Source organism: Haplochromis burtoni, unplaced genomic scaffold (assembly GCF_018398535.1).
Source record: "Haplochromis burtoni strain Fernald_Lab_line unplaced genomic scaffold, NCSU_Asbu1 Contig_80, whole genome shotgun sequence".
NCBI lineage: Eukaryota > Metazoa > Chordata > Actinopteri > Cichliformes > Cichlidae > Haplochromis > Haplochromis burtoni.
Genome location: NW_024582441.1, coordinates 749,588 through 764,700, shown reverse-complemented (window position 1 = coordinate 764,700; position 15,113 = coordinate 749,588). Strand labels below are relative to the sequence as shown.

The window sequence follows — 15,113 nt, the reverse complement described above, 5'->3', positions numbered from 1 at the left end:
ACCACAGCTTCAGAAGTGTCCAGTTCAGTAGAGGTGCATCTTTTTCTGTCAGTCATATCCCTTATACTTGAGTACTCTATGCTTCTCACTCAACCATGATTACTTGATAGCTAAACCTATCTGTTTAGCTGTTTAAATATATAAAATTGACATTTTAAACAGAGCATTCTTGTATACATTGCAAAGTTTGTGTGTGAAAGGAAGCCACCTGTTTTCCTTTTTAAATTATTCTTTAATGTTTGCCATTGCAGTTCCCTCAAAGAGATATTTCACTTAAATGTAATAGCTTTATTTGAGCTGGTGATTGAAATTTAGAAAGTTAGTCCACCTGCTCATGAAAAAGCAACACTCAGAATAAAGTTTACAATTTTGAATCCAAATTGTTGTACCAGAGGTTCCTTTTCTTCTTTCCCAGTTCAGTAATAATCTTACAAGCTCCAACGTTGAGAACCATGAACTAAAATAACTGTAAATACGAAAATAATTAGTGCAATAAAACCATACTAAATAAATCATTTTAATGAATAAAATATGACAAATCACATAAAACTAATGGAGGAACATTTCTGGTACAATTTATTCTTACTGGGCGTATTTTACAATAAGGCATCACACACAGTTACACACACATTATGACAAACACAGAGACAGACAGCAACCATTAATGCATTAGAACCAACAGGTGAGTGCTTTGCATTGCATGTATTCCTGCCTTTCTGTTTTTCTCGCTTTCTTACTTCCTTTTCCATCCCTCTCTCTCTCTGTCACTCCCTCCTTCACCCTCCCCTGCTGTCTATCTCCTCACCCTCACTGTGTGACCTGTCAATAATTGATGATTCTCACTGACTCAAAGGGTAGCAGGTCCGGGAGAAAATGTCTCACTCATTTCTTTATTTATTTACACGCCTATCTTTAAGCTCAGCCGGTCTGTGAAACTACCACAAGCGTCACTCGGGATCGATAGCGCGAAGCAGCGTGGAGCACCTGACCGTGTCCATCTTACAGTTAGCGGCGGCGGCTGCACCTGTGACCACGAGTGGGTTAATGCTGCCTGTCTGGCTGACAGCAGGACAGAGGCAGGAAAGGGAAGCTTAAATGAGTGAATGGCAGGGGGCAGAGGAGGAGGAAGAGGAGTGACAGAATGATAAAGTGAATTAATTCAACCTTAGCCAGCCCTGATTGACTCAGCACCAAACTGGCATGTACAAACATTCACAGTGACACCAAAGGCATGGAGAGAGAAAAGAGGAATGATATGTCCTACTCTAGAAAGAGAAGTTTCACTTTTGGGGCATATGGCAGGTAAGTAAAGACACTGTTAGTCTTAAATTAGGACTGGCATTGTCCTTGGAGCAGCGGCACAACCTGAACAAACGGCACTTTTTTTTAGATTTAAGTCATCTTGTCTGTTTATGCAGAAGTTTCTGAAAAGCTCTTACTTCCTTGTTTACAGTGTGGATAGATTCACATGTGGGGATGAGACGGGGTAAGGCTTTATTTTCCTCTCTACTGCAGCTTTTTTGAGTTAACATGTTAACCTTTCCTGTATAATGTAAGGAGTTACTAACTGTGCTGTCTTGCTGTGTAAACCAACCTGTTGCTGCAGACCTGAATTCGTGCAGGACAAAAGTCTGGACACTTTGGATTCTCCTACCAGTGAGCGCAAGCCTTTCCGTTCTTCCAGCAGCAACCAGAAGGTGACATCCTTATCATTTTTAGTGTGCACTTTCTCGCTTTAATTTTAATTCACTCTAAGGGATGAATATCCATGTTCTACATTTCTAGAAGTCCGTTTAGAGAAAGACTGAAATATGAGTCATGTTCCTCTTCCTCACCCGTGCTTCTGCTTTCCTTTCTCTCAACTTGAATTTCACTTTTTTTTATATATATTAGGAATCAGAGCTGTTTGAAATCATTGAGAAGCTGCAGGTGAGTTACAGTGTCCATCATTTTGTGCAGTGTGTGCATCCATCAATGCCTGAGCAGCAGATGTTTGTAATCACTAAAGCTCTTGTCCATCAGGGCAGCAGGATCGATGAGCAACGATGTGAATTCCCCCTTCCTCTCAAGGTTTCTCTACTTGATAGTAATAATAAAAAAGTGACACAGGCTCTGTACTGATGATAACAGGTGTTTCACCAAACAAACATCAGCCCAATCAGATTCTTTTTTATATCTATCAGTCTCCACTTTCTACAACTGGGAGAGAGCTGCCGCTTATCCTTCCTTCGAAACTGGGAGGCTATTGGATAGACCCCCCTCTGGACAGACTGGTAGATGTGAGTCCCACCTCTTCCCATTATGCCGTTGACCCAGAGAGCTATGACATCATGGAGAGAGACGGTGAGGCCAAAATCTATCACGAGTTCTTCCGCTCACGAGTAAGTAGACTTTAACTGTAAAATCTATAGGAATATTCTTTCTGCATTGATATTAATGTTTTAACCCTTTTGCCACGCAGTACCATCACTCTTTCACAGCAGTGGATCCAACTTTGGGCTCACTGGTTCTCTCTGTGTGTTTGGAGGAAGAGGAGAATAAGCTCAGGGTGATTCTAAGGTGGAGATCTTTGGCTATTTTGGCTTACTGTGAGACATTTTTTATTCTAAGCTACAATGCAGCCAAAAATGTTTAACAGAAAATTGTGCTTCTCCTTAAATGCCCCCTCAGCTCCAAAATGTCTTTCTCCTAGGGTTATTGTGTAAACTTTCAGATTCATATGCTGAAAGAAGAATGTTTATCTGACTTAAATCTGATGTGAAGGTGTCATGGGACAAGCAGAATTTCATTTTAGAAGTCAATCCTGGTTTAATATGCAACTTTTACAAGCATAACAAGGTCATTTAAAACTTCCCGTGTGCATGCTGTGCATCACAAAAGATCTTAAAGTATCTCTGAAAGGAATCTTTAAGGTTTCTTTGCTATAGTTTATATGTTTAATGTAGAGCGTGGTTGATCAATTATTACAAGAAACTGCATCACAGAAAAGGAGGCATAATGATTGTGCTTTATGTCTCACAGGATGAAGGAGTGTTCTCTGCATGGAGTCTTCTCTGTGTCTCTTTTCCCCACCCTGCCATCTGCAGTTGAATTAGCAAAGGTATCAAACTTCTTACTGTATCATACCTATATTTCTATTTGGCAAAAATAGTAACCACAAATGAAAAACTATTATTTCAAGTAAAAGCATTAATTGTGCACATTCTGTGTATTTAAAGTAATTAAAAGCTTACATATGTGTTTTATTATTTTTATGGATACACTGACATCATAATAGCTAAACGATGAGCAGCTAAGGCTAACTACTTTATAGACTGTTTATTGCCTTACATTCTACACTGAAAAATAAAGTTTTTACTGGACTCTATGTTGTTCTGTGAAAAATTAAACACACCCTTAATGCTTCCATAGGAATTAAGACAGTAAGATGCTAAAACAATCATCCGCAAGTCTGACTTCCTCCATAAAACCATAACTTCTGGCAGTTTTTAGGTGTGTGTGTTAACACAATGACACACTGTTCCAGTAATGGACATGCCAGCAAATTCACCCCAAGGTCAGATTGTGCAATGCTCGTAGAAAAAAAACCCCAAGAGTTATATCTCAAACTCTGCAGCCCTCAGCTAGCACATCAACTGTTAAAGTTCATGACAGCACAATTAGATAATGACTGAACAAGTATGGTTCATTTGAAGCATTGCCAGGAGAAAGCCTCTTCTCTCTAAAATGAACATGACAGCATGACTTAGGTTTGCAAAGCTACGGCTGTGTAAATCACAAGATTTGTGGAACAATATCTTCTGGACCGATGAGACTAAAATGAAGGTATTTGATCACAGTGCACAGTCCAGTGTTTGGCAAAATCCAAACACAGCATATTACCTAAAACACCTCATGCACACTGTTAAGCACAGTGGCGGTGGGGCAATAGTTTTGCTTGTTTTGCAGCTTCATGCAGTGATTAAGTTGACAATGAACCCCTCTGTATGTAAAGGAGAATCAAACAGGCGGCCATCTGTCTGGTTGGCCAGTTAAAGCTACTGCAGGGCCATGCAACAAGACAATCATTTCAAACTCAGCAGCAAACCTGCGACATAAAAAAAAGAATAAAGGTGTTTCAGTGGCCCAGTCCAAAGTCTAGATTTCAAACTATGGAATGCTGTGGTGGGAGTTAAAGAGAGCTGTGCATAAAGGAATGTCTCCAAGCATCCAAGAACTGAAGCAATGAAGTGAGAGTCTGATAAAGTCATACAGAAACTTCAAATCACATCAAGTTGCTGCTGCTAGTGTGGTTCTACGAGCTACTGAGCAGACAGCACTTTTTGCAGTACTGCAGATGGTGACTGTAGCACTTTTTAATCTTGCAGTTTTTCTAAAAGAGTAATATATATGTAAAAAAAATGCAGCAGAGTAAAAAGTATTGTTTCACTCTGAGAGGCAGTAGAAAACGGAGAAATAAACCAAAAGAAATGCTCAAGATACCCCAAAATCAAACCTCAGTACATGAATAAATGTTCTCACTTTCAAGCACTGAATACGTGACAAGCACTTATAATTATTCCTCACATTCTTTCTAGATGCTTTGTGACCGAGTGACTGCCTCAAAGTTTGACGTGGTCTGCTACCTGAAGGTAATATGCTCTGAAATGACTTGAAAAATTGACACATATTTCACATACGTCACAGGAGGAATGCCACAGGTGTCACCAAAAACAATAAGAATGGCTCAGTTAAACACAAACGGGTGTCCCAAACAGTGTGACAGTGAGCAGAAAGGTAATACAAAGAACCTGATGTGGTTTTTCTCCCTGTGCCTTTCCTACTGTGACATGTCGGCATGTTTTCTGTGAAGCTCTTCGCTCTTCAACTCTCTCTTCTTCCTCTCTCAGGCTCCAGAACTTATAACCACATTTGATGAACACAGAGTTTCTCCTAATTTCAAGTTTGGTGTTTTGTGCCAAAAGGACAGGCAGGTAAGAACTGATGCTTTACTTCAAAATGCCATGCATTTTTATAAAAAATGGCTAAAATATGGCAGCATATCATAACCAATCCCTCTCAGAGAAATCCATTTCTCTGTAGCTCACTGAGGAAGACATACTGGGTAACAATGAGGAAAGTGAGGAGTTTAAAGAGTTCCTGTCTATTCTGGGAGAGACGGTTCAGCTGCAAGGATTCACGGGGTAATGTATGCTGACAATGTGAAGAAGTGACACAAGAAATGTGGAAAATCACATGGTTTCTTCTCTCCTCGCTCTTTTTCTCAGCTTTAGAGGAGGACTGGATGTGTGTCATGGTCAGACAGGAAGTGAAGCAGTCTACACTTCCTTTCGTGGGAGAGAAATCATGTTTCATGTCGCAACTAAACTGCCTTACACAGAGGGTGACCCACAGCAGGTCATTAATCACATCATCCTCAGTCTGTTTGTGCTGATGATTCACAGGAGAGTCTCTCTGAGGATATTATGTGTAGTTAAGTTTATGTGGGGAGGGACGAATCAACTTATTTTTAGACACTAACCAACATTTTTCTCATCACCCTGCACAGCTACAAAGAAAAAGGCACATCGGTAATGACATCGTAGCTTTGGTCTGCCAGGAGGGCCAAACCCCCTTTCTGTCTGATGTTATCAAGTCTCACTTCCTTCACTGTTTTATTGTCGTCCGGAGGATTCAGAGGCAAGAGGAAACAGGTGGAGCAGCATATCAAGTAAGTGGGCAAAATGCATCCCCATCAATGCAAATTGAATAAATTCACCATATTTGTAAAGGAATATAGCAGCTGGGTGGCCCGGTGATGTAGTGGTTGTGTGGTAGTGCTGGTGTCTTACAGCATTAACACTGACATTTTTGCAAAGCCCTTGTTGTTACTTATATGCTGCCATATAGATACAAATATCCATTCATCCATCCATTTTGTCCCACTCATCTGGGCTGTGTTGTTGGAGCTGCACCCTAACCAGAGAATTCCAGACCTCCCTCTCATCCAGAGGTACACTGAAGGGAGGTATCCAAATTAGATGCCTGGACCACCTCAGTGCTTTCAATCCGTCCTGAATGACTGAACGACTGGGCTATATTTGTTAGGAGCTTTTGACCCTGACTGGGTCTTTCTAGGGAAATTTCTTCTTGTTGGGGAACCAGACAAAGAGCATTTCAAACAACGCCGATGAAGAAAAAATCATCAGGTACCAGAATACTACGTACCTTGGGAGGAAGCTCAAAGGAGCTAGCCTGATGACCAGGCGTTATCCCACGGGGCCCACTCCGACACTCAGACACAGCCTGAACAGGCAACACGGGCTGGCTGACCACCTGCAGGAGGCACTGTAGAGTACAGGTTTAATGACTGCTGGGTGGCAGTCAGGGGCGAATGCCCTGGCAGTTTGAAAACCAGCTGATGAGACTAGCTGTTGATTCAAATATATCTGTGATAAACTGACATCATGCAACAATCTCTGCTAATCTCTGCCATTTTTATCTTCTGCAGGTGTCTGTCACGGCAAGAGAAGATGTTCCTCCCTTTGGTCCAGTGCTTCCAGATCCCCCTGTCTTTACAGATGTAAGAAAAAACAGAGTTTCATCTGTCTCAGTATACTTTGCTTATGTGTTTATTTATTCTTTAATGTAACAGCTGTAGCCAATTCATATATTTTTTAGGTATATTGTACTTTATTTGCTTTGTCAGTAATATTCATTTGATGTCCACTGTGATTTTCTCCCAGAAATGTCAGTGGACGTCAAATGTTTAATAGCTTTTGTAGCCCTACAGAGATGGTGTGGTTGCTTCATCTCTGGATGGCAGAGCTTGCTACAGAAATGAAATCTTCCTAATTTTTTTCCTACTTGCTTGGTACTGAGGGGCCCATTGCATGCTATGAAAAGATTTACATAATAATTTGAGGTCTCACAAGATATTTAGAAATAGGAGTCATGCTACGTAAGTTGAGAGTAAGTGGCCAAAAGATCTACAACAATTTGTGACGCATGAAAAAGTTAAGAAGAGTTCATCCTTGTGTCAACAATTCAGGCTGATTGAGCTGATAGGAAGGCAGCAGTAACTCAAATAACCACTAGTTCAAAACATGGAGGTCCAACCTGGCAGTGGCAAAGTGGCCCTAAAGTGTATACTTGCTGTCCAGACTAGGGCTCTAGTGGACAAACCTTCTTCAGTGGAGACATGTCAGTTCGACTCGTCACAGTGAGCACAGGTGTAAATAGTAATATGATGGCTGAAAGTGGTTTCAGAATTCTGGTATTTTGTGGTTCATTGCCACACTGTCATGGCTTATTGAGACACTAAAACAGAGCTTGTGTTACTAGTAACTCCTGCACCTTCCTTACAGGTCTAAATATGTGCTCTAAAAAGACACAGCTTAACATGTCAGTCTAACCTTTGTCTTGCCTTGCTTTGCTCCTTTGGACGTCATTGACCATTCAGACTGCTTGAATGCGAACACACCTTGATTTAATTAGTGAAAGGTTGCTTCTGCTCCACCTGCTCTCTGTGTCAGTCCTTTATTTAAGGGAGCTCAGTATTTACCAGTATAATCAGTGTGTGAAATATCTCACAAGGTTTGTCTTCCTTTGTCCTTCCTTTAGCATTCAAAGTTCAGAGAGTTTCTGCTGGCTAAACTCATTAACGCTGAGATATCCTGCTATAAGGCTGAGCAGTTCAGCAGACTGGAGGTAGATGGAGGAACACTTTTCCCTAATGCGCTTCATTATTGAATATCTGTGTTTTTTATTCTTCTGACTTTGACCTCTGCCCTTTGCATTTTCCCCTCCTTCACTCATACAAAGCTCCGCACTCGTTCGTCACTCCTGGAGAACTTGCAGGCTGAACTCTTCACCCGTTCCCAGTGCATGATGGGGGATCAATCACTGATTGCTGTCCCCACTTCAGAGGGCCTGCGGGGGCCATCTGAAGGAAGTGGGGGATTTATTGAAAACTTTAAGGTGAATGTTTGTATTTCTCTGAAATACTTGCATGTTTGAATTTACAATTTTAACTAAGTGTTCTTACCTCTGTCTCCTGTACCAGAGAGCCATCAGAGTGCGGAGCCATTCTTTTGAGAATCTGGGGGTCCCCAGGAAGAATGCTAGCAGCACATCGCAGAAGGCTAAGGTAAAAAAAAAAAAAAGAAAGAAAAAGCTTGCTGTGCAATGGAAACTGTTTGAATAAAGTCATAAGATTATTCATACTAAATGCACTGATGTTCTCCTCTACCTTCCTTGACAGACAGAGAAAGATGGAGATAGGTGAGACTCATAAAAATATTCTAAAAAATTCAAATGTTCAGTTGTGTATGAGCTGAGGAAGTAAAACAAATCACTTTTTGTTCTTTTTAGTGACAAATCTTCAGGACCTCTGCCTGCTCCCACTGACAGTTTGGGGGCAGCTGAACTCAAAGATCAAACAAGTCCTCAAGAGGAGATATAAAAGCAAAAACGTACTTGTAGATTTTAGACATGAATATAGACATTGCTGGCCTGTATGGTTAGACTTTAAAATCCTGGTGGATGACCTGTATGTAAATAGACTGTAAAAGTAAATAGTTCTGAATGCATAAAATATAATTATATGACTGTTATAGGAGTGATATTCTAGATTCATGAGAATCGTTAAATTTAAATGTTTTGACTTAAAACAGATGACAAGAGTTTAAATGATAAGACAATATCAGGTTTATGCCAGAGACTGAATTTGCAGGAAGGCAACACGATATAATGAATTAAATTAAAACTGAACATAAAATGTAGAAAATAAATGGTTTGTTTTAAAGACCAATAAAATGTAATTTGAAAAATCAGTTACTATTGTCAGGTGTTGGCTGTGTGCAGGTCTGGAGGACCCACAGTGCAGACTCCGGAGACAAAACGTGAACTCAAAAACAGCTTTATTGCTCAACAGCAAAACCATACAAAACCTAAACTGGGAAAAATCCTTGGTTATTTTTGATGTCTTAAATATACAAATCAACCAACATAAAGCACAAATACAGCATCTGGATAGAACCAACCTTTTAAATATTGTAAAAAATTGATAAATTGATAAACTGATAAATTGACCGCTCACACCAAATCGTCACTTGAGTGTGGTGGTTGTGGATAAAAGCAACACATGCACACAAAAAAAAAAACTGTTTCTAAACTGATTTTAACAAAGTGTGGCAAGAACACTGGAATAACAATGAAATGAAGCAACAAAATAAAGGGACGTGCTGTTCTGTCCTGGAGTGATGATGCAGGTAAGGAGGCAGAAGGAGGTGAACTGTTACTGCATAATATATAAGATTGTTTGATTCGAATAAGATATGCAAGAGTCCGTCAAATAAAACTGCACTAAATAGGTCATCACTTAGTGTATGCACGCGCTGTACTCAGCCAGAAAGAAGAATATGTGATGAGAAGCAAGATTAGCAGTACAGGAAGTATTCAGATCTCTTACATATGCAGAAAATACTCATTTTTATGCATAAGTTAAAAAAATAAGTATTTCAGCTATAGTGCACTATATGGCATAACTATTACATGCTTATGCTTTAATTCAGTGATGTCAAACTCATTTTATATTCTGGGCCACATACAGCCCACTTTGATCTTGAGTGAGCTGGACCTGTGAAATTCCCCTTGCTGTCAGTGTAAAGAAGTTTAACTATATATTCAATCCATTATAAATCAGCATATAAGTAAAAAGTGCGTTTTCAACACTAAACCTCACTTCTTCTAAATAGTAAAGAAATGCTGCTGCAGTAAATGAACTGTCATCGTGACTTTTCTGGCTTAAACTGCCAGTCTGTAAAGTTCTGTAATTAGATGTTTTTTTTAATTATAAAAGACAAAGTTTATTCATAGCAAAAAAAAACAAAAAAAAAACGGACATTTTTTTAGTAGATAGATAGTGGAAAACTGGCACTTTTCTGTCATTTATTAAATATCTATTACTTTATTCCTTTGTTGTCGCATGAATAGCTATGGAAGAGGTGTTTATCAGTAGGAAAAGGTGTAAAACTTGTGAAAATACAATAAAAAGTCAAAAATGTATGTCCTTCTTCAGATTTTCTAAAGCAGTAGAATGGGCCGGTTTGGAGTATTTGCCAGGCCCCCGAGCCTTATGTTTCACACCCGTGCTTTGGCGCGTAAGTTTGTAATCGTCATGGTTGTCTTTAGGGTTATCAGAGAGTGAACTACTGCTCGAAGTCGGTAGGTGGCAGTAATGCACATGTAGGCTGTCTTGCCTGCTGGCATTCAAGAAGAAGAAGAAGCCCGTGCGGAAGGCTTTTGGCTGTTCTGTACCACCTGATTTGTAGCTTTTAGAGCACGTAGGCGAAATCATTTTGGTCCCCCTTGTGGTCAGACACTGCTACTGAGCTTTTTCGTTATTTATCTAGCTCAGGCTAACTCCTCCTATCGCTTTTTAACTCCGTCTTTAACACCATTTAATATAGCATCGGTTGTAGCTAACTGTTAAAAACAACGAGTGGTTTCTGCTCGCGGTCTTTGCTGCGATTAGTTTTATTTCTGCTAAGCCCGAGCAGCTCTGCTTCAGGTTAGTTGAACTTTGACACAGTGAACATTGCTCAGAGGCTGCCCCCAAAAACTAAACACTCCTTGTGAATTATTCGCACGCTGCCGTTAAGGTTTTTGTTGCTCTTCATTTAAAGCTCTTGCTAACAACTCAAAGAGCGGCTGCTGACCCCAGGATGACCTCCAGAAAAGTTGTGGAGTTGTTCTACGATGTAGTTTCTCCGTATTCATGGCTTGGTTTCGAGGTTTGTGCCGTCTTGATGTGCACCACAGCATCAGATGGGTTTGTTTAGGAGATGCGCAAATATCTCATGTGTTTGCAGGTCATGTGCCGCTACAGAAACGTTTGGAACATCGACCTCAAACTGCGCCCTGCGTTTCTGGGTGGCATCATGCACGGAGCGGGTCAGTAAAGATCAGTCAGGCACCTGTAAACCTGCTGCAGGACACGCTGCACGGTCAAATCCGGGTGCGCACTGACTCTGTTTGCTCTCACATTTCTCTTTCTTGACAGGCAACAAGCCTCCTGGTTTGGTTCCTAACAAGTTCGCGTACATGACAAAAGATCTCAACCGCTTGGCAGAATACTTCAGTGTCCCCTTGCAGTCGCCTGCTGACCCCTTTGAGGTCATGTTCCAGAAAGGTACAAGCAGAATCAGCTCTATAATGTCTATTGATGGTACTATTAGACCCCAAGCTATTTGACCCTATTAGACCTTATTTGACCCCTAAAGACATTTTAACTGAAGCAATGACGCTTGATTTTGACAGAAGTTCCACATTTAAAGAAAAACATAAGTGTCTACTACTTTTTGTTGTTTTTTTAAGGGGGGGAAACATGCAACTAAAACAGATTATCTTCAGATATGGGAAACTGAACTCTACTATTCTTAACTCCCAAAAGTTTGGGTAAGTGATAATGTCGTAGTCATGACTTGTGACATGGTGTTAAAGCAACACAAAGCAAATTTAATTTAATACTTTAAAACACTTGGCTGTGGCAAAACAAGCTGTAAGCACAACACAATATACACTTGACACTTTATTAGGTACATCTCACCAGTACCAGATAGGACCCGCGTTTGCTTTGAGAACTGCCTTAATTCATAAGAATTCCTCAAAGATTTTGGTCCATGTTGATCACACAGCTGCTGCACATCCATGACGTGAGTCTCCAGTTACGCAACATCTTAAAGGTGCTCTATTGGATGACGTCTGATGACATTTCAAGAAACCAGACAAAACCAGCTCTGGTAACAAGAAGATATTTCCCCCCAGAGAACTACCGCTGTCATATTTCCTTTTTTTTTTTTAAGACCATTCTCTGTAAATCCCAGAAGATCAGCAGTTTGTGAAATACTCAGACCAGTCTGGGACCAAAAACCATGCCACATTTTAAGTCACTTAAATCACCTTACTTCCCTATTCAAATGCTCAGTGTGAACTTCAGCAAGTTGTCTTAATCATGTCCACGTGTCTAAATGCATTGAATTTCTGCCATGTGATTGGCTGAATCAATATTTGCAATGAATGTGTGTACCTAAGAAAGTTTACTTCCCTTTTTATAGAGAGCCAACAATTCCAGATACTGTTGTATGGTTCATAAGAAACCCTCCTTCAAAATTTTTAATGATTTTCACCAAAGATCGAATAAAGAACTGCAGATTAAGAGATTTACTGAAATATTAGGCTTGAGATGTGACATCTCATGATTTTGTCAATAGTGGTTCAGGTAACAGATGCATGTTAGTGCCCTTTTTTTTTTCCTTCTTCTTATAGGCAGCTTGGCTGCAATGCGATTTGTGGCAGCAGTGCAAGAAAAAGAAAAGGATGGAGAGAAGGTGGTGAATGTGTCCCGTGAGCTGTGGAGAAGAATCTGGAGTGAAGACAAAGACATCACTGAACCTGCGTCGCTGTCTGAGGTGCAGACTCTTTAACATCCTGGCTGCATTTAAAACAAAATTAAGAAGCACAATTTAATTTTGAGACTTTTTGTGTTTTTGCAGGCAGCAGTGAAAGCTGGATTGTCTGAAAGTGAGATAAAAGAACTGTTGGCCATGTCCACCTCAACGCAGGTCAAAGAGAAGCTTAAAAGCACAACACAGGCAGCTCTTGATTATGGGGTCAGTTGTCCTTCAGCTCCTCTTGTAGATCTAGCAAAGTGAAAAACAAACAAACCTTCAGCTATAACCCAAATCTCTCCTCCTAAATCCTTGTCAGGCTTTTGGTTTCCCCATGATTGTGTGTCATGTTGATGGAAAGCCAGAGATGTTCTTTGGATCTGACAGATTTGAGCTCATGGCCCACTGCATCGGTGAGAATACGATTCTACCATCTCTACAAATTTACTATCAAACTGGCTCAAGTAAATGGAATAAAATGACACCTTAACTTGTAGTCAGTGAAAGACTTTGCATACTTTTGGCTCTTTTAGTAATTCTTTGTAGCTGAATATTGAATCGATATTAAGGAATCAATTGTCACTTATTTTTTGAACTTGTTGCTCTCTAACACTTAAAGTTATTCTAGTTTTGTTTTTATTGTAAATCACCTATGATTTCAAAATTACAAAAACAAACAAAAAAGTGTTTGGCACTCTGGCAGTGGCACTACTTTTCCTTCTTATTGTTGGCAGTTTCTTATTCAGTCACATTTTGTTCTCTGTTTCAGGAGAGAAATGGCTGGGACCTCAACCCAGCAAATCAGCTGCCAAGCTGTAAAATGAAACCTGTTTTCATCTAAAGAAGATTTGCTCACAGTTTTGATTTGTCATTAAGTTCCATCTTTCATTTTTCTGGAATTAAAATCCCAGTTTTCCAAGTTGTGAAAGGCTCTGTCAGTGGCAGTAACAAGTTTCCAAACTGGTACTGTTGAAATATGCGTATGCATATGACTTTTTTTAAATGTTAGTCATAAAAAACCCTAATAACAACAACAACAACAATAACGAATGTGGGTGTAGATTTGGTCACATGATGTGTGTCTACCAGGATCAACCAGTGTTCACAGACCTCAGTGCTCATATTTTGACATATCATGTAATCTACTGCTAGTATTGTGATTAATGCATCATACAATTGTGCTGCTAATTATGTGCCTAATAAAAGCCTTTGAAATACAAGAAAAGTATTTTTGGCAGCTTGTACTAAACCTTAGTATTATTATTATTATCATTATTATTATTATTATTGTTACAGTAATATTCATGGTCCCAGCTGATACTTTTTTTTTCTCTGCCAGTGCTGACATTTGTGATTTTTAAATGTCTTCTAACTGCCAGCTGGTCAGTTGGCCCATTATTTCCATTCATGACTGAAATATTGACCCGTTTTCTTCCACTTCACCAATTCAGAGTTGCAGTGGGGCCGGTACACCCTGGACCAATATATCATCCTCAGGATGATATCTAATATATATATCATCCTGAGTGTTAATATATTGTTAAGTGCTAATTTGGTTAAACCAGGAGGAGTCATAGTTTATGAGGCCGTACATCTTAGTTTAATCTCAAGTGGGCTGAAGCAGTAAAACTATGGTAATGATAACCTAAAAAACATCCCTCTAAAATGTTCATAGTTAACATATTAAAAAAAAACAATAATAATGAGTCATTATTCATTAAATGTACATTACAATTTACATTTAAGAGTGAATCTTTCAAGGCACCAAAACCTTCATATGTAAAGTTTTTGTAACAGAGCAAAAGTGTTTTCTGCCTTTATGATCTCGTCTAAATATAAAAATACTTCTCATATATTTTCTTTCCTGTTTAGTAGTCCTGGCATCAAATTACAACACCATAAAAAGGCTTTTCATTTAAATTATTAACAACTAATGACTTTACAGTAATTTGAACTGGAATATCTGATGGGCCGTTTCTGGCCCTTGTGCCACAGGTTTGAAACACCTTTCCTGACGGAAAGTTCAGACGTTCTTAGAAAGACGAGATGAGATTTTTGTCACCTCGCTGAGAACTACTACGTCATTATTAATTAATCCATCGATCCCTTTGTAACCCATCATTCACAGCAAGCAGGTTTTGAATTTCAACCCTTTCACAGGTAGGCAAGCAGAGCCCTTCATATCCTCCCTCAGTTGAACTGCATTCAGGTATTAATGTTGGAGAGGATGTGGCTTTTTGTTTGTTTTAGATTTGTGTGAGATTAATGACCTGTTCTGGGCGTAAATATCCTCTCTTTTCCTGGTCTGGGTAAGAACGGGATGTGGAAATGGATAAATGCATTAAATGTTTGTTATGTCACAAATGTATGATGCCACAACATAAAGTGGAAAGAAAGACGCTACAGTATACTGAAATACTTTGTGCAAATAGCTGAAATCACTTCGACAGCACTGGCGCAGTGTCTACAGTGCCGTGCCCCTTTGATTGTATGCCTCGCCTCAAACGGCAGGGCAGCTCGGCTGTTAAACTCCTGAATAAAATCAAATGATTCATGCATAAAGTTCAGTTCAATTCATTTTTAATTATATAACACCAAATCACAATAACAGTCGCTTCAAAGTGCTTTATATCGTAAGGTAGAGACCCTATAATAACGCAGAGAAAACCCAACACAATTAAG

At 39.6% G+C, this 15,113-nt stretch overlaps 2 protein-coding genes across 5 annotated transcripts; both read left to right on the top strand.

The window, feature by feature from the left end:
* Window positions 1–827: 827 nt before the first annotated feature.
* Window positions 828–9,798, top strand: si:ch1073-90m23.1 (rap1 GTPase-activating protein 2). Its single transcript, XM_005925267.2, has 19 exons — window positions 828–1,302; window positions 1,454–1,486; window positions 1,607–1,697; window positions 1,894–1,929; window positions 2,023–2,070; window positions 2,184–2,381; window positions 2,462–2,559; window positions 3,022–3,100; window positions 4,578–4,631; window positions 4,890–4,973; window positions 5,083–5,183; window positions 5,268–5,397; window positions 5,549–5,710; window positions 6,491–6,562; window positions 7,603–7,689; window positions 7,804–7,959; window positions 8,045–8,128; window positions 8,243–8,262; window positions 8,353–9,798. The coding sequence occupies exons 1-19, from the start codon at window positions 1,232–1,234 to the stop codon at window positions 8,441–8,443; spliced, it is 1,695 nt and encodes a 564-aa protein (XP_005925329.1). The 5' UTR covers window positions 828–1,231; the 3' UTR covers window positions 8,444–9,798.
* Window positions 9,799–10,226: 428 nt separating this feature from the next.
* LOC102293376 (glutathione S-transferase kappa 1) lies at window positions 10,227–13,656 on the top strand. 4 transcript variants are annotated; one of them, XM_005925270.3, is made up of 8 exons: window positions 10,227–10,325; window positions 10,668–10,775; window positions 10,854–10,935; window positions 11,045–11,173; window positions 12,310–12,452; window positions 12,537–12,653; window positions 12,751–12,844; window positions 13,201–13,656. In XM_005925270.3, exons 2-8 carry the CDS (start codon window positions 10,707–10,709, stop codon window positions 13,248–13,250), a joined length of 684 nt encoding a protein of 227 aa, XP_005925332.1. In that variant the 5' UTR covers window positions 10,227–10,325; window positions 10,668–10,706; the 3' UTR covers window positions 13,251–13,656. The 4 variants fall into 4 exon arrangements, with proteins under 4 accessions (XP_005925332.1, XP_005925333.1, XP_005925331.1 ...); XM_005925269.1 differs by lacking the exon at window positions 10,227–10,325 and adding an exon at window positions 10,332–10,552; XM_005925271.3 differs by lacking the exon at window positions 10,668–10,775 and having other exon boundaries at window positions 10,275–10,325.
* The last annotated feature ends 1,457 nt before the right edge of the window (window positions 13,657–15,113 follow it).

Coding starts and splice junctions, on each gene's coding strand:
- si:ch1073-90m23.1 (XM_005925267.2), top strand. CDS start 1,232: ATGGAGAGAGAAAAGAGGAATGATATGTCCTACTCTAGAAAGAGAAGT. Junction 2,382..2,461: donor ACGAGTTCTTCCGCTCACGA/GTAAGTAGACTT, acceptor TTTGCCACGCAG/TACCATCACTCTTTCACAGC. Junction 6,563..7,602: donor ATCCCCCTGTCTTTACAGAT/GTAAGAAAAAAC, acceptor TCCTTCCTTTAG/CATTCAAAGTTCAGAGAGTT.
- LOC102293376 (XM_005925270.3), top strand. CDS start 10,707: ATGACCTCCAGAAAAGTTGTGGAGTTGTTCTACGATGTAGTTTCTCCG. Junction 12,453..12,536: donor AACCTGCGTCGCTGTCTGAG/GTGCAGACTCTT, acceptor GTGTTTTTGCAG/GCAGCAGTGAAAGCTGGATT. Junction 12,654..12,750: donor AGGCAGCTCTTGATTATGGG/GTCAGTTGTCCT, acceptor AATCCTTGTCAG/GCTTTTGGTTTCCCCATGAT.